The sequence below is a fragment of the Oncorhynchus tshawytscha genome, linkage group LG17 (genome assembly GCF_018296145.1).
Source record: "Oncorhynchus tshawytscha isolate Ot180627B linkage group LG17, Otsh_v2.0, whole genome shotgun sequence".
NCBI lineage: Eukaryota > Metazoa > Chordata > Actinopteri > Salmoniformes > Salmonidae > Oncorhynchus > Oncorhynchus tshawytscha.
In genome coordinates, this window is record NC_056445.1 from 3,427,263 (window position 1) to 3,446,044 (window position 18,782).

The window sequence follows — 18,782 nt, forward strand, 5'->3', positions numbered from 1 at the left end:
TGTTAAGTGTTCATGATTTTTAATATAATCAAAACTGAACACTAAACAAAATAACAGCTAGGAAGAACGAACAAACGAAACAGTCCTGTCTAGTGATGACACACAAAACAGAAAATAAACACCCACGAAACACAGGTGGAAAAAGGCTACCTAAGTATGATTCTCAATCAGAGACAATTAACGACACCTGCCTCTGATTGAGAACCATACCAGGCCAAACTCAAAAACCAACATAGAAAAACAAACAGACCACCCACCCCAACTCACGCCCTGACCATACTAAAACAAAGACAAAAACAAAGGAACTAAGGTCAGAACGTGACAACAACTACAAATACCTAGGTGTCTGGCTAGACTGTAAACTCCCCTTCCAGACTCATAGTAAACATCTCCAATACAAAATCAAATCTAGAATTGGCTTTCTATTTCGCAACAAAGCCTCCTTCACTCACACCGCCAAATTTACCCTAGTAAAACTGACTATCCTACCGATCCTCGCCTTCGGAGATGTCATCTACAAAATAGCTTCCAATACTCTACTCAGCAAACTGGATGCAGTCTATCACAGTGCCATCTGTTTTGTTACCAAATCACCTTATACCACCCACCACTGCGACCTGTATGCTCTAGTCGGCTGGCCCTTGCTACACATTCGTCGCCAGACCCACTGGCTCCAGGTCATCTATACGTCTATGCTAGGGAAAGCTCCGCCTTATCTCAGTTCACTAGTCATGATAACATCATCCCCAAATCATCACTGGTCATCCCCAAAGCCAACACCTCATTTAGCCGCCTTTCCTTCCAGTTTTCTGCTGCCAGTAATGGGAACGAATTGCAAAAATCGCTGATGCTGGAGACTTATATTTCCCTCACCAACTTTAAACATCAGCTATCTGAGAAGCTAACCGATCGCTGCAGCTGTACATAGTCCATTTGTAAATAGCCCACCCAATCTACCTACCTCATCCCCATACTGTTTTAATTTACTGTTCTGCTCTTTTGCACACCAGTATCTCTACTTGCACATCATCATCTGCTCATTTCTCACTCCAGTGTTAATCTGCTAAATAGTAATTCTTAATACTATACTATAGTAATACTATGGCCTACCTCCTCATGCCTTTTGCACACACTGTATATATACTTTATTTTTTCTACTGTGTCATTGACTTGTTTATTGTGATATTGGCTTGTTTATCGTTTATTCCATGTGTAACTCTGTGTTGTTGTCTGTGTCACACTGCTTTGCTTTATCTTGGCCAGGTCGCAGTTGTAAATGAGAACTTGTTCTCAACTAGCCTACCTGGTTAAATAAAGGTGAAATTTAAAATAAATAACAAACTTCCCGCCACTGTTTCTCTAAAAAACTGAGGGAAGGGGCTCGAAAAATGGAACTATCAAATTCATAGACAAGAGCTATCCATGAGCAATGACTGACTATCCAAGATACAGTGGTTCCTCAATTAAATGTTTTGAAATTATGCCTCAGGACTTTGTGGTTTTGTACATTACCCTGCGTCACTGCTTCATTGCTCCAGAACACCACAAGGGGGAGTTAGAGCACTGATTGTGCATTTGGGTCCTAAGGCACTAAATGTGTCTCTACCTGACAATGAATTGGGCGATATAAACCAAATAGAAAGTGATAATTGTTCACTACTTCAAAATGTAATTTTATTGAACTGAATGATGAGGATGAAGGTGAACCCACTTGTTTCTACTTGGTCAGAAGGAGCTGTAAGTGGACTGTAGCATATTACTTGCTAAAACTGTTGTTACACTAAGGTTTTTATTCTAAGAAAAATGAAAATTTTCAATTATATTCCATGAAATACAGTATGTGTTGACTGAATATAAGCAGCAAGTGGTGTCTGCAAAATGATCAAGTTGATGGCGCAGGCATATAGCCTCGGCACCTACATGAAGCTGAGTGACTCACTCATTCATGGCTTTGGATCAAAATAAGTACCAACATTCTTCCTGATAGTCTGGCAGTTAAAAATAGAAAACAGAAGTGATTATAAAAGTCACGACTCTACAATTGATCACTAGTTTTGGTCTCAAATAAGCACGGTCTGTGAAGAGCGATTAACTAAAATAAGCGCAGAGTCAGGCGGAGAGCGACCTGTTTAAATTATTTGAGAAAAAAATATTACATTTTAGTTGGAATGGCAAGCCAGACAAAATTAAAAGGGCATATTGTCTTCTTCTACACCTGCATTGCTTGCTGTTTGGCATTTTAGGCTGGGTTTCTGTACAGCACTTTGAGATATCAGCTGATGTAATAAGGGCTTTATAAATCAATTTGATTTGATATTGTCTCACCCTCTGTTCAAGAATAGCCTTTTTCCCTTTATTCAGATTATAACTGCTCATTTTAGGTTATTTGAAAATGAAATAATATCTAAAATATATATTTTCTTTAAACAAGGACTTGATTGTGTACTCCGCAAACAACGTTTCCAGTCTGAGAATGAGAACGGTAAATGACTGTAATTAATACATTAATTCAATATATTGGAATACAAAAGAAGCCATCCATCCATTATGGTCATTAGCAGGACAATAGACTCTTTCCAAGGAGGAGGGTAGGGGGAGAATTGTATCGTCAATATCTCAAGCCAAAATATCTTGATGGCCTTCACCAGTTCATGTTTGCTTGTACTGTAGGCTTGACAGAGTTACGGATGAATGTTTTCAGTTGATGCCAAACGAGTTCCATCGGGTTTAACAAACAAGTTCGATTGGATTTAAATCAGGAGACCTACATGTAGAGATTCAAAAAATATTTGTAGATATACTGTAGGCCTACCGTAGGCATTAATTCTACCTTTATTTTACTACATAAAGGTCTACTTTGCTGGCATCTTGACCCAGTTCATTGCTCATTTGCAATGCAAACCCAGGTGGCCATGTGTTATGTTCCGAGCAGACCCTTTTCCGGCTTACAGACAGTTTTCATCAAACCAGCTTCTTTCTATGGTGCTATCCGTTCCACGGTTAGGACTGTAACCACCGGAGTACTTGAAAATGAGCCGGAGCTGAGAGGATCACCAAAACTAAAGGTATTTTGGTTTCAGTGCATTTTCTTTAAAAAAAACGTGAATGTGTTTTTGCGTAGCATTCGCTCCTTAAAGCGAGTGTGTGGAGTTGGCTCTGGTCTGAAACCTGGTTCCGCCAACCACCCCGTTGCTCCCCACCAAAACAAATTTGGGGGCTGCCTCTCGTGCTTGCGTCATGGTTGCGAACCCCGGAGTCTTCATTGATCCTCCTTCGCTGATCCTCCTTCGCTGCTTCCGTCTGCTTCCATGGCAGGCCTTCGTATCTCTCCAAGACTTCCTCCCAAGTCCAGGATATTCTCTCCTCAACCTCCTCTAAAGACCAGGATGCCATCTCCTCCCGGGCACGCTGCTTGGTCCAGTCGTGGTGGGATCTTCAGTCACAATCGTTATAAGGAGTGGACCAAGATGCAGCGTGGTATGTTTCCATCCTCTTTGTTTTAGGAAGAGAAACTCAAAGACAAAAACAATAAAGCGTAAAACGAAACGTGAAGCTCAAAGTAGTGCTCACAGGCAACTATACCAAGACAAGATCCCACAAAGCACAATGGGGAAATGGCTACCTAAATATGATCCCTAATCAGAGACAACGATAAACAGCTGCCTCTGATTGGGAACCATACCAGGCCAACATAGATATATAATTTACCTAGATAACCCACCCTAGTTACTGTCACGCCCCAACCAACACAGAGAATAAACAGCTCTATATGGTCAGGATGTGACAATTATCAACTATTTCAGAACCGTTTTGCGCTACTTTTAGACAAGCAAGACTACTTAATTAACATACATATTTTTTTATTTGGGGGGGGGGATTTTACCCCTTTTTCTCCACAATTTCGAGGTATCCAAATGTTTTAGTAGTTACTATCTTGTCTCATCGCTACATCTCCCGTACGGGCTCGGGAGAGACGAAGGTTGAAAGTCATGCGTCCTCCGATACACAACCCAACCAAGCCGCACTGCTTCTTAACAAAGCGCACATCCAACCCAGAAGCCAGCTGCAACAATGTGTCAGAGGAAACACTGTGCACCTGGCAAACTTGGTTAGCGCGCACTGCGCCCAGCCCGCCACAGGAGTCGCTGGAGCGCGATGAGACAAGGATATCCCTACCGGCGAAACCCTCCCTAACCCGGATGACGCTAGGCCAATTGTGCGTCGCCCCACATACCTCCTGGTCGCAGACGGTTGCGACAGAGCCTGGGCACGAACCCAGAGTCTCTGGTGGCACAGCTGGCGCTGCAGTACAGCGCTCTTAACCACTGCGCCACCCGGGAGGCCCTCTTAATAAACATACATTTTAAAACATTTTTTTTATTAACCCTGCATTTTAATTGTATAAAAGCCCCTTAGATATTAATTTAGAATCATCCAAATTATTAGGTATACTACTGTACAAGGACGTTTTATGGATCTGCCAGTATTTTCCTTCAGAGATTCCGGTAAGGAATGTGTATGTAGAGGGTAACTTTCTTCACCAGTGGGGGCTGCACAGTGGGGGCTGTACAGATGTGTGATTAGTCTACCAGTTGGTGTAAATGTAATGTTAAATTCCTCTCAAGCGAATTTTCTCTTCACTATCACAATATTAAAAACTTTCAAACGCATTCATGAATTAAATCGCTTTAGCCGACATGTTGTGGTTCATCTGATGAAGGATTGACTCGATCTATAAGCCAAGGACGATAGTAAAACGGGCAATAAGATACACTACAAGAATGGGAACGCATATATAAACGTAGAAAACGGTTGCAGGTCGGAGGGCCATCTAACAAGTGCAGAACGGAAGGCCATCAAGCAAAACAGACCAATGAAGCACGGGGTAAACGGCGGGAGTATCTATGCCTCTCTGAGGACTGGGTAGGGTAGGGGGCCCAAGCTCTCTACTTCCCACTTCCGTTGGCGCTGGGTTCTGGGCCGGGAGGGTCGGAAGGGTGGCTTCGGCTCTCGCACGAGCTCGGATCCCTGTATCTCCATGTTGCCTGGGTTGCGCCGACCGGCTCCACCCCCCCCCTTTCCCCGTTAGGAACGGCCACATGGCGCATCCCCAATATCAAGGTCCACATGGCCCTATTTATATAATGAATATGATTAACTATTAAAGCATTAGACCTCTCACTAAAGGCTTCAATCATACAAAAGTTATACTTATATCCAAACTGGTTGGAGATTAGAGGAGTACATGGCCATAAAGGCTAGATCATTTTTCAAGCTGTTCAAACATTCATAGATGACCAGCATGGTCAAATAATATAAAGAGTGGTTATAGAGGCTGCAACAGGTCAGCACCTTAGGAGTAAATGCCAGTTGGCTTTTCATAGCTGACCATTCAGAGGTCAAGACAGCAAGAGCGTATGTGTGTGAGAGAGAGAGGATCGAAACACACACAGTAACACGTGCAATAAAGCAATAAGAATGTCAGTTTAATATGCAGTGCAGACCACCTCTTATTACCCTTCTCAGAGTTTTAAGAATTGAGTGTGTTCAATTATTTGTGACATTGTGGCATTTAAAGCATATTGAAGTTAGAAGCAATAGGATTTGAAACAATAGTCTACCCGCCGTGGTCAACTATTTCAGCACTGTTTCGTGCTCCTCTGAGACAAGCATGGGGACTGGTTTTAATAAGTCAATGAGATTTTTATTTTCACTGAATCTCCATTTGGGTATTGGTTAGACTACTGTAGCCTACTCCCAACTGTCATGTTGTACAGGGCCATATTTTCCTGACGGAAACAGCCAATATTGAAGGCTATCAAATGCTTCTCAAAGATGCCCTATGGTGATCAAACTAGCACTAACTAGCATTAATGGTAGCAATGGCTGACAATTAAATAATGTGCCATAGAATTCTGCGGCAGCCCCCAAGGTGTGCTGCAGTACAACACAACTTTTACAGGAAGAACCACTGTACCAACATTACCATTTTAACCATGTTTTGAGGCTATACAGTGTGTGTTTACATTTACTTTATTTACAAACATTGGAGTAAAACAAGCTTATATTTGGGGTTCTGATGGGGTACGACAGTTGAACTAAGCTCATGAGGCATTTATAAATTATAATCTTCAAAAATCAATTGGCCAAAAATGTTCAAAAATGTATGTAGCTACTACAGATTGCCTCTTTAAAAAGAACCATGATGAAACCTGTACGAAACGTTATGCTGAAGTATTGAAATTCCCACAGAAGAGTGTTTTTTATTAATTTTTTTGGAACAATTTGAGAATATGACTTTAAAGCAGAGGTGTCAAACTCATTCCACCGAGGGACGAGTGTGGGTTTTTGTTTTTTCCTTTGAATTAAGACCTAGACAACCAGGGGAGGGGAGTTCCTTACTAATTAGTGACCTTAATTCATCAATCAAGTACAAGGGTGGAGCGAAAACCCGCAGACAGTCGGCCCTTCCTGGAATGAGTTTGAACCCTGCGTTTTTACTCACCAAAGTAACAACTCAGTGTGGTCAAACTTAGCTGCAGTGACTACTTCTAGCTAGCACGAGGACAAAAATTACCGTTTTAAACAAGCCTGATGGTAGAGTCCATATCTCCTGGCAGCTCTGACTTCTCCTGCACCACCGGCAGACTTGCTTGTGGATCAAAAGAAAAGTGGAAAATGTGCCTGCTCTAATTGCTTAGTACCACACCTGTTCTTAGTTGTTTTTCATCCTCCAATTTGTTTGGTCAACTTTTCATCCTGTTCTCTTTTGAAGTAGGCTACCAGCGTTTTCCAACCCTGGCTTAGTACTAGCGCGGTACAGTAGTTGACTGACTGTGCTGCTGTGATCATTTCCATCTGCTGGAGACTTCTTCCGATCACTGTCTTATTGTTCACTCTTCCCCTCGTCTCCTGTACCCAACGCCGCCTCTGGATTATTGCCTCTGGAATCTATCGACTTTGGATTTACCTCACTATATCGCTATTGGATTAGCTGACTCTCCCTCGGCTGTTGGAATATCCTCTCCCTCTGAAGTGCCCCTTCTTGGCCCTTCTTTGGTAGCTAACTTAGCCATCAATCGGCAAGTCTCTGCTCTCTCTACTTTATATCTGCTGGCATTTTTTTGTGTTCTGTGGTTCCTGCCCCTGTAGACTAGTTGGTGTTATTCTCTCGCTTACTACTTAGCTATATCACAAAAGTGAGTACACCACTCACATTTTTGTAAATATTTGAGTATATCTTTTCATGTGACAACACTTGTATAACAGTGTAAATTTGCTGTCCCCTCAAAATAACTCAACACACAGCCATTAATGTCTAAACCGCTAGCAACAAAAGTGAGTACACCCCTAAGTGAAAATGTCCAAATTGGGCCCAAAGTGTCAATATTTTGTGTGGCCACCATCATTTTCCAGCACTGCCTTAACCCTCTTGGGCATGGAGTTCACCAGAGCTTCACAGGTTGCCACTGGAGTCCTCTTCCACTCCTCCAAGACGACATCACGGAGCTGGTGGATGTTAGAGACCTTGCACTCCTCCACCTTCCATTTGAGGTTGCTCCACAGATGCTCAATAGGGTTTAGGTCTGGAGACATGCTTGGCCAGTCCATTACCTTTACCCTCAGCTTCTTTAGCAAGGCAGTGGTCATCTTGGAGGTGTGTTTGGGGTCGTTATCATGTTGGAATACTGCCCTGCGGCCCAGTCTCCAAAGGGAGGGGATCATGCTCTGCTTCAGTATGTCTCAGTACGTTGGCATTCATGGTTCCCTCAATGAACTGTAGTTCTTGTGCATCATCTTTAGAAGAGTGTTGAATGTTGAACTTCCAGTGACCAGTCAGTATGAGGGAGTGTGAGAGCGATGACACCAAATTTAACACAACTGCTCCCCATTTACACCTGAGACCTTGTAACACTAACGAGTCACATGACACCGGGGAGGGAAAATGGCTAATTGGGCCCAATTTGGACATTTTCACTTAGGGGTGTACCGTAATTTCCGGACTATAAGCCGCTACTTTATTCCCACGCTTTGAACCTCGCGGTTTATACAATGACGCGGCTAATTTATGGATTTTTCCCGCTTTCACAAGATTCATGCCGCCAAAAAACTGAGCACCGTCACATAATGTGACGTAAATCGAGCGCGCTCAAACTTCCCATCATTCTGATTACGGTAGTAATTTTGTCACCCTCATCATGGCAAAGACACGGAGAAATGCATATGATGCAGCTTTCAAGTTGAAGGCGATCGATCTGGCTGTTGGAAAAGGAAATAGAGCTGTTGCACGGGAGCTTGGCCTTAATGAGTTGATGATAAGACGTTGGAAACAGCAGCGTGAGGAACTGACTCAGTGCAAAAAAACAACAAAAGCTTTCAGAGGGAAGAAAAGCAGATGGCCCAAAGTATTTGCAGCCACTTGACATCAGTGTAAATCGTGCATTTAAGGTGGCGCTCCCTGTTCAGTGGGAGGCTTGGATGACAAGTGGGGAGAAATCCTTCACTAAACGGGCCGCATGCTAAGAGCAACTTATGGTCAAGTCTGCCAGTGGGTCCTTGTCAAAAAAATCCACTATCATCAACGGGTTTCGAAAGGCTGGTCTGCTGCATGCTGAAGGGGCAGCATGAGCTCAGCGGGGAATTTGCCTCCGGATGAAAGTGACGAGAGAGACAATGAAAACGATCCAACATCGGATGAAGCAATTCTGAGGCTATTCAACTCTGACACCGAAGGAGATGACTTCAGTGGTTTCATTGCACAGGAGGTGGAAGATAGTGACCAATGACTTTCTTGGTAGGCTACTGTTTACTGCTATTTTTTAAATTTTTGTTACAAGCCGTGTTTCGTTAAAGCCTATTTATTTTGATGACTTCAGTGGTTTCATTTCACAGGAGGAGGAAGATAGTGACCAATGACTTTCTTGGTAGGCTACTGTTTACTGCTATTTTTTTATTTTTGTTACAAGCCGTGTTTCGTTAAAGCCTATTTATTTTTGTTACAAGACATGTTTCGTTTAAAGGCTGTGTAAAGTTCATTTGTTTCAATGTACCGGTAGGCACCTGCGGCTTATAGACATGTGCGGCTTATTTATGTACAAAATACATATTTTTTAATAATTCAGTGGGTGCGGTTTATATTCAGGTGCGCTTAATAGTCCAGAAATTACAGTACTCACTTTTGTTGCCAGCGGTTTAGACATTAATGGCTGTGTGTTGAGTTATTTTGAGGGGACAGCAAATTTACACTGTTATACAAGCTGTACACTCACTACTTTACATTGTAGCAAAGTGTCATTTCTTCAGTGTTGTCTCATGAAAAGATATACTCAAATATTTACAAAAATGTGAGGGGTGTACTCAATTTTGTGATATACTGTATGTCAACCCTGGTGGTTGGCTAGCTAGGCTAGTTAGCTGGCTAGGCTATCTAGCAGGCTAAAATAACAAACTTTAGCTGGCTTGCTTGTTGGCTAAGATAACTGCATATACTGTTAACATTATTTGATAACTGGTTAGATGGCATTTCGTTTCTCAAACTTTGGCTGTCAGCTAAGTGTTGTTAGCAACTGGTTGATTTACGCAATCAAGTAACGTTAGCAGGGTGGTAGTGCTACAATTCGCAGGGTAGTAGGGTTAACATTAGCAGGCTAGTTGGCTAGCAACCTTTGTTTAATTTGAAGTTATTTCTGTTGGAGTTTACATTATAGGGAAAAGGCTGGCTTATAGGCTATTTTTGCGGATCGTCCTAGGCAAAAACATTTTCCAGCATGACATTGACATTCCTTCAGAATTCTGATCGGTTTTAAGTTCCTTTTGGCAAATGTTCTGTTAAAGTAATACACGCTATGTGCTAGCTGGACTCTTTCTCTCTTTTCTATCTCCCTCACCTGATAGTTCTGCACCACTTTCCTCAGCCTCTTCCCCAGCATGCTACTGGACATCTCGTCGTCCCAGACCTCCCCCAGAGCTCTGTGAGGACCAAAAAATTCTGCGTCCCCGACTGTTCCACTAAGCTCCCCCCGACGATGACCCCCAAACAGGGTCTCCATGGCCCGCCTGAAGGGGCGCGGCAAGAGCCAGGCGAAGAATCCCGATGACTCTCGCTCTCTCTTGGGGTGTTTGGGGTGTGTCTCCTTAGCTGTGACTTCCTGTGTGTGGTTTGGGGAAGAGAGGACTGGGATTGGACGGTGGGCGTTGCCAGGGACGACGCCGGGGAGCTTCTGGGGGTCGAGGTACATGGGCTTGGCCCCACCTCTCAGCACCTGTGGAAGAAGAAGATTACATGAAATAGAAGAATGGATAGATGCTATTGTATGATACAGTGTGAGGATTCATGAGCCTATGGCTATGAGTATGTCCGATGGGTTTAAAAGTAGTGCACTAAATTGGGAATAGGCCATTTCGGACATGCTCATGTTCTGCTGATGATGCTCCGTGACCACTCTAGACAGACAAACAGACCTTGATGATGGAGTGTGCCCGGGGCTGGGCGCGGGTCCGTGCCCGCACCCCAAAGATAGCATCGGTGACGGGTACGCTGTTCTCGGCGCAGAGGGCATAGAGCATTGCCATGGAGATGCAGAAGAGGCCCATACACAGCGCCCCGCGACGAGCCCGACGACGTAGACGCCACAGCAAGCTGACGCGGTCCATCGCTGCCCCGGGGTACTGGAGAGGCGGTTGGGTGGATGTAGAGGGGGGAGGAAGAGGTGGAGAGGATGCAGGGGGTTCGATGGAGAGAGGGGGAGAGGTAAGAGAGAAAGGGGTGCCGAAGGAGGGGTAGAGAGGAGGGGTGAGAAAGTGAGGAATTGAGGGTTGGAAAGAGAACGGCAAAGAGGTAGGGAGAGAGGAGAGAAGGGGGAGAGGGTGGGGGGTTAGAGTGATGAGATGACAGTATGAGCCTTCCGACGACAAATTGCTTACTTTCAACATCCCATGGCAACGCGAACAAGACAATACTGTATCACAGGAGGATAACATTGATCAGACAAGCAGAAATACAACTACAGAATGCTGTATCTACATGGACAAAATGCATATTTTGATGACTCACCCCTTTTCACCCACAGTATGCTGTATATTCACACTGTATGGGAAAACACATTTGGAACTCTCCGTTTTCATCTACAGTACAAGAGTGGGCCTGCCCTTTCTACACAGTGCTGACAGACATGTTTTCTGTTAAATCCTGTGAGTTAGGTTGATACAGAAAAGAGGGATGAGAGAGGAAAGAAGGGTAAGAATAGAAAGGAGGATAACAATGAGGTGCAGCGATGAAAGAAGTAGAGCCTCGTCACTAAGACTGCCTATAGCCAATCGGGCCAAGCGAAGGATGGACACTGGAGAGGGAGGGAGTGGAGGTAGTAGAGGTTGTTCTACAGAGAGATACGGGTTGAAGGAAGGAGGGAGAGAGAGGTAATGGCCAGTGAGGAAAAGAGAAAGAGCTTGATTCAGACAGACCTATGAAACAAATCTGAGATGAGATGGAATGATGGGGGGAGAGAGTAAGGGCAAGACAGTAACAAAGAGAGAATACAGTCAGAGAGATGGGGGGAGGGGTAGCTGTGAGTTGACCTTTAAACAAGTGAAGAAGCTGGACTGGACCCAGAGAAAGAGGAAAACCGCATTTCACTCTCTGAAAGACAGGACAGAGGGGGAGAGAGGGGCTGCATACTGATTCAAGATGGTGTTTGATGCCACATTTTCCGGGGGAGAGGCTGCCCGGAGGCTACTCCAGCTCTGGCAGGACTCCCGCAGTGAGGCAACTGCACATGGGGACAAAGATCGTACATTTGGAGAAATGTCCTCTGGTCTGATGAAACAAAAATAGAACTGTTTGGCCATAATGACCATTGTTATGTTTGGAGGAAAAAGGGGGATGCTTGCAATCTGAAGAACACCATCCCAACCGTGAAGCACGGGGGTGGCAGCATCATCTTGTGGGGGTGCTTTGCTGCAGGAGGGACTGGTGCACATCACAAAATAGATGGCATCATGAAAGAGGAAAATTATGTGCATGTATTGAAGCAACATCTCAAGACATGTCAGGAAGTTAAAGCTCAGTCACAAATGGGTCTTCCAAATGGACAATGACCCCAAGTATACTTCCATAAAATGGCTTAAGGGCAACAAAGTTAAGGCATTGGAGTGGCCATCACAAAGCCCTGAAAATGCGTATGCGAGCAAGGAGGCCTACAAACCAGTTACACCAGCTTTGTCAGAAGGAATGGGCCAAAATTTACCCAACGTATTGTGGGAAGCTTGTGGAAGGCTACCTGAAATGTTTGACCCATGTTAAACAGTTATAGCCAATGCTACCAAATACTAATTGAGTGTATGTAAACTTCTGACCAACTGGGAATGTGATGAAAGAAATAAAAGCTGAATAAATCATTCTCTCTACTCTTTCTCTCTACTATTTTTATGACATTTCACATTCTTAAAATAAAGTGGTGGTCCTACTAGACCTAAACCAGGTAATTTTTACTAGGATTAAATGGCAGGAATTGTGAAACACTGAGTTTAAATGTATTTGGCTAAAGTGTATTTAAACTTCCAACTTCAACTGTATATCATGTTTTACTATTTCTCTATTTTGTATTTTTATTTTAAGTATTTAGATTATTTTTGTATAATGAAAAGAGCTTTACAAATGTAATTTATTATATTTATTGAATTAGCTTTTTTGAATAGTGCTGCTGAACATTTTATTAAAGAGACGATGTTGCAGTAGCCCTGTTTAAACTCTACGAGGCTGTTTCTTGAACTCATCTAATGTAAATCTGATCTTTCATCAGAGAGAGCAAGAGGGAGAAGGAAAGAGTGAGGGAGAAAGAACGAGAGAGACAGAGAGCTGAGGGGACGAATGGTTGTTGTTACACGGTCAAAGCTGGACTAGACTTTAGAGAGAAGATCCCACACACGATCAGAATAGCATTCGATTTTTGACAAGCACACACACTCACACATTTAATGGCACCAGAGGAGAGGCTGGTTGGAAAGCAATTCTGAGAATCTGGATTAGTATGGACACAAGCGTCTCAGAGAAAATCATTGGCAAAACTGCAGCCCTGCATAAATCAATCTGAGTTAGAGTGTATATATATATATATATATATATATATGAGAGAGAGAGAGACAGGGAGAGACTAATTAAAGAGTTAATGAAATGGGAGCAGGTGGAGATCGATGGTGAGCCTTTAACATTGTGTGTTTGTACCATCATGGAACTTCCTGCTTGCTTGTTATCTTACACAGACACATTGGCTGAGCTAAAGCTACATGGAACTGTAGGGAACCTTTGAAATCAATATGTTCATGTTACATGATTTATCTGCTGTAGTGAACAGGCACCCTTGCCCAGAGCAAAGCCACAGGCTTAGTAGGCCTGCATCACAAATTGCACCATATGGGCCGAGCTCAAAAGTAGTGCACTAAATAGGGAATAGAGTGTAATTTGGGATGCAGGTCCAGTAGCTAATAGTGGTTACACTCTCTCAGCCATCCTCACATTCACAATGTACAATGTACATCCAGTGTATAGGCCTACTCCAGCCATCCCACTGGCCTGGTAACACAGCTACAGGCTTAATGGCTATAGCTGTGTAATGGCTTCCTATTCTCTACAGTGCTTTAAAAATGGCACAAGGAAGCGAAATGGCACAAAGAAGACAAAGGTTTAGCTAACAATGCTTCAGACTGACCAATAAGAAAAATCTAAACAGAAACGAGATGTAGTGACGGTGAGAGAAAGTAGAGCAGGACCAGACAGAGAGAAAGAGAGAATACAGTCTGAGAGATGGGGGAGTGGTAGCTGTGAGTTGACCTTTAACACTAGAACCGCCTGGACTTTCAGCCAATAAGTACCCGCTTGAGAATGTTGAGAACTTTGCCAGGCGTCCCCTTTAGCATATGCATCAGATGCATATCAACCCGCAAGGTACAGCAAACATAAGCACCAGCACTTGATAAATAGTGCATAAACTATCATAAAGGATTAATTGGATGAAGAAATATTTGTGGAAATCTATACATTTAAAAAATGAACAACAAAGCTTGTTTGTTTAGATAGAGTCAATGATATGTTTTGTATAATTCTACAAAGTCCTAGAATAAATGCAGGCCCATATCCTTTTTTCGTTTTCCCTTACAATAAAAACATTACAGTGTAATCCATTTGATCAACTTTATTTGTAGATTCGATTAGTAATATAGTTATAGTAATTAATAAAGCCCAGTTACAGTTTCTTTTGACAAAGTAGAAACTGAAAAGATATTAATAATATAACCAGCCAGGTCACAGGTGAAATTATTTGCTTTATTCCTAAACAAAAGCACCTGGACAATTGTAAAGGATGAATTGCATAAATAAATATTAGTGAGAAAATATTAATGGCAAGATATAACAACTGGCATTTGTTGATTGTATGGGATAATTGTGCCCTTATACCAGTGCCTTTACGCATTAATCGATCTCGTCTTCTCTTTATGCTTGGGTCCACAGTCAGCACACAGCTTTGGGGCTTTGTGTGAGCAAGCCCTACAAACAAATCAGTTGCACTGCACACAGGTTTCATAGGCCTTTTTTCCTGTATACCTGCCGCAGGTGTTGCATAATTTCTCTGAAGGTCCATCCCATACCCATCAGACTAAAATGACTCCACATCCATGTGCTCTTTCATCTGTTTACAACGTCGATTTCAAGCTCAATATCTGATCCTCCATCCGACTCCAACTCATCTAAATTCTGCAGCATTTAGTTTGGCTTGTCATTGTGAACTACACACATAGTGTTGTACTCAGTGTCTTATTTGGCTCTCTGAGGGGAATTTTTTTAACCATTTCTAGCCTTTCATTATAAAATAATTAGACCGCCCACAATGCCCACAATTCTTCATTATTACACTATTGTTCTAAATGTATTTATTTATAGGGGACAATGCACATTAATCAACATCAATTTACAATAATGCAACATCCATGTAAATGTGCCGGGGTTAGCCAAAAGCTCATTTGCACCAATAGCCCCTGGGCAGGTAACGGCAATTACACAGCCACAATGCAAATACTCACCAAAGCAATACAAAAACATTACATCCAATAATATATCATTCTAACAACAATTTATTCATAATAAAAACATATATCATCAGCTGTTGTCTTACCTATGAGGAACCACAGATGACATGTGTATAGGTTTGGATGGATTTGAGCCATGTTTTCAATTTACATTTAAAAGTACAATAATCAGTGCAGCTTCTCAAGTCCATGGGCATTGCATTCCAGTATATTGTAGTTCTAACAGAGAAGGCCGATTGACCGATTTTACTGTGTTGAAAAGGGACAACACAATCCCCTCTAGTTGCTGCACTTGTTATCCTGGAGGGGCTTTCCATGAGCATGCTATTCCGGCATAGGGGTGGAGGGGTAAGACCATGCAAGATCCTAAAGACAAAGCTTGCATCTACATACTGCTTAAAGCTATCCAGATGATATTAATGATTTGTGTGAATGACGTGACAATGGTGGTAACTGTTTGGTTTGTTTGTAGAGTGATTCAATGGGTTTCAGAGTAGTAGCTCCTGCTTGTGACCAGCATGTGAGGCAATATCTCAGACGTAAGAAGATCATAACATGCATTCCAGAGGAAGGTAAGGTCTTATAAACCAAAAGTTGGATGGCCTAAACTTGACAATGTTAACCACCTTCTTCACCCGTTTCTTCAATGTCAAGTTGGAGTCCAAAATTATGCAAAGATACTTGAAGTTAGACACAACTTTCAGATTCTCCCAATTAACAAGAACAGCTGGTTGCGAAGAATCAATTGATTTCTTAGAGAAGTACATACAAACAGTCTTGTCGATATTTAAATGCAGGCAAGAATCAGTCATCCATTTAGAAATGTGTACCATAATGTAGCTTCAGTTAACTTGTTAACAACTTGTTGCCTATTTTTTGAGTGAACATACATTTTGAGTGTATCGTCTGCATACATCTGCATGTAAAATCAAATTGTTTTTGTCACATACACATGGTTAGCAGATGTAATTGCGAGTGTAGCGAAATGCTTGTGCTTCTAGTTCGAATAGTGCAGCAATATCTAACAAGTAATGTCTAACAATTCCACAACAGATACCTAATACACACAAATCTAAGTAAAGGAATGGAATAAGAATATATAAATATATGTATGAGCAATAACAGAGCAGCATAGGCTAAGATGCAATAAATGGTATAGAATACAGTATATACTGTACATATGAGGTGAGTAATGCAAGATATGCCAACAATATTAAAGTGGCATTATTAAAGTGTCCAATGATTTCAAGTCAAATCAAATCAAATTGTATTAATCACATGCGCCGAATACAACAGGTGTACTTTACTTACGAGCCCCTAACCAACAATGCAGTTTAAGAATAAGAAATACAAGTAACAAGTAATTAAAGAGCAGCAGCAAAATCACAATAGCGAGACAATATACAGGGGGTACCAGTACAGAGTCAATGTGCGGGGGCACCGGTTAGTTGAGGTAATATGCACATGTGGGTAGAGTTATTAAAGTGACTATGAATAGATGATAACTGGCCTCCTGGGTGGCGCAGTAGTCTAGGGCACTGCATCGCAGTGTGCCACCAGAGACTCTGGGTTCGAGCCCACACTCTGTCGCAGCCGGCTGCGACCGGGAGGTCCATGGGGCGAAGCACAATTGGCCTAGCGTCGTCCGGGTTAGGGAGGGTTTGGCCGGTAGGGATATCCTTGTCTATTCGCGCACTAGCGACTCCTGTGGCAGGCCGCGGTGCATGCTAACCAGGTCGCCAGGTGCACGGTGTTTCCTCTGACACAATGGTGCTGCTGGCTTCCGGGTTGGATGTACGCTGTGTTAAGAAGCAGGGTTGTGTTTCGGAGGACGCATGGCTTTTGACCTTCGTCTCGTGTTGTAGCGATGAGACAACATAGTAACTACTACAATTGGATACCACGAAATTGGGGGTAAAATAAAAAATATAAATAATAGATGATAACAAAAAAGAGTAGCAGCAGTGTAAAAGGGGGGTGGGGGGCAATGCAAATAGTCTGGGTAGCCATTTGATTAGGTGTTCAGGAGTCTAATGGCTTGGGGGTAGAAGCTGTTTAGAAGCTTCTTGGACCTAGACTTGGTGCTCCGGTACTGCTTGGTGTGTTTGAACCATGTTAGTTTGTTGGTGATGTGGACACCAAGGAACTTGAAGCTCTCAAACTGCTCCACTGCAGCTCCGTTGATGGTAATGGGGGCGTGCTCGTTCCTCTTTTTCCTGTAGTCCACAATCATATCCTTTGTCTTGGTCACATTGAGGGAGAGGTTGTTGTCCTGACAGCACATGGCCAGGTCTCTGACCTCCTCCTTATAGGCTGTCTCGTCATTGACGGTGATCAGGCCACTGTTGTGTCATCGGCAAACTTAATGATGGTGTTGGAGTCGTGCCTGGCCGTGCAGTCATGAGTGAACAGGGAGTACAGGAGGGGACTGAGCACACACCCCTGTTGGGCCCCTGTGATGAGGATCAGTGTGGCTGATGTGTTGTTACCTACCCTTACCACCTGGGGGCACCCCGTCAGGAAGTTTAGTTGCAGAGGGAGATGTTTAGTCCCAGGGTCCTTAGCTTAGTGATGAGCTTTGAGGGCACTATGGTGTTGAACGCTGAGCTGTAGTCAATGAATAGCATTCTCACATACAGTTAAAGTCGGAAGTCTACATTCACTTAGGTTGAAGTCATTAAAACTTGTTTTTCAACCACTCCACAAATTTCTTGTAAACAAACTATAGTTTGGGCATGTCGGTTTGGACATCTACTTTGTGCATGCCACAAGTAATTCCAACAATTGTTTACAGACAGATTATTCCACATATAACTCACTGTATCACAATTCCAGTGGGTCAGAAGTTTACGTACACTTAAGTTGACTGTGCCTTTAAACAGCTCGGAAAATTCCTAAAAATTATGTCATGGCTTTAGAAACTTCTGATGCATAGAGTAAAGTTGATAGAGGTTGGCTGGCCATGGCGGAAGGAATATGTGGCTGGATAATTTTCTAGCTGGGAACTGACTGATTTTCATGACACCCACTTGGATATTACTTTTCACATCAAAGCAATGTTTTTTTCTTTCTCATTCCGGGAGCACCCGATGACATCTTTATTTTATTTAGTTTAATCTGACTGAGATTAGTGGCAACGTTAGCTAATACATCACAATCAAATTGGCTGGCTTGTGGGAGCTGGTTTGACACATTTGACTGTTTGGCTAGCTAACACAATTTTTTGTATGTATATTCATATGACAACAAGATTAATGCTTAACTCCAGGAGCACCCAGGGATATCTGTATTACATCTGTACTTGGCTGTGAAGATTTCAGACAACAGGACCATTGGGCTGACTTGCTAGCATGGCTAGCTACGCTCAAGCACTGACTGGGCTATTTGAATGTGGCGGTGGATTTAGCTAGGCACTTCTCCACCATTTCTAGCGGCTAGCTAGCTGAGATATAGCTTGACATATGGACAACTACCTAGCTAGCTACATCTAAAATCGACTGAATGAAGATCTGAAGACCTGTATCCATGTATGTAACATTGGCTGACTGACTAGTTTAGCTGGTACTAGTAACACATTTTAAATATCTAACGTGAGTTTGTTTTTGTTTGAACTAAATTGGCATTAGCTATTCATTTAACGTTACCTTCCTAAAGACTAACGTTATTTGCTAATGCTACAATCTCAGAGTTTGACTCGGGTTACT

General features: G+C 42.7%; 1 protein-coding gene across 2 annotated transcripts in view; it reads right to left on the reverse strand.

Moving 5' to 3' along the window:
- st6gal1 (ST6 beta-galactosamide alpha-2,6-sialyltranferase 1) overlaps positions 1-18,782 on the reverse strand; it is a 157,415-nt gene that overhangs the window by 114,028 nt on the left and 24,605 nt on the right. For both annotated transcript variants that reach the window (XM_042300029.1, XM_042300030.1), the window contains exons 3-4: positions 10,462-10,668; positions 9,888-10,262 (exon numbers count right to left, since the gene is read on the reverse strand). In XM_042300029.1, coding sequence (XP_042155963.1) covers positions 9,888-10,262; positions 10,462-10,668 — 582 coding nt within the window. The remainder of the gene's footprint in view (positions 1-9,887; positions 10,263-10,461; positions 10,669-18,782) is intronic.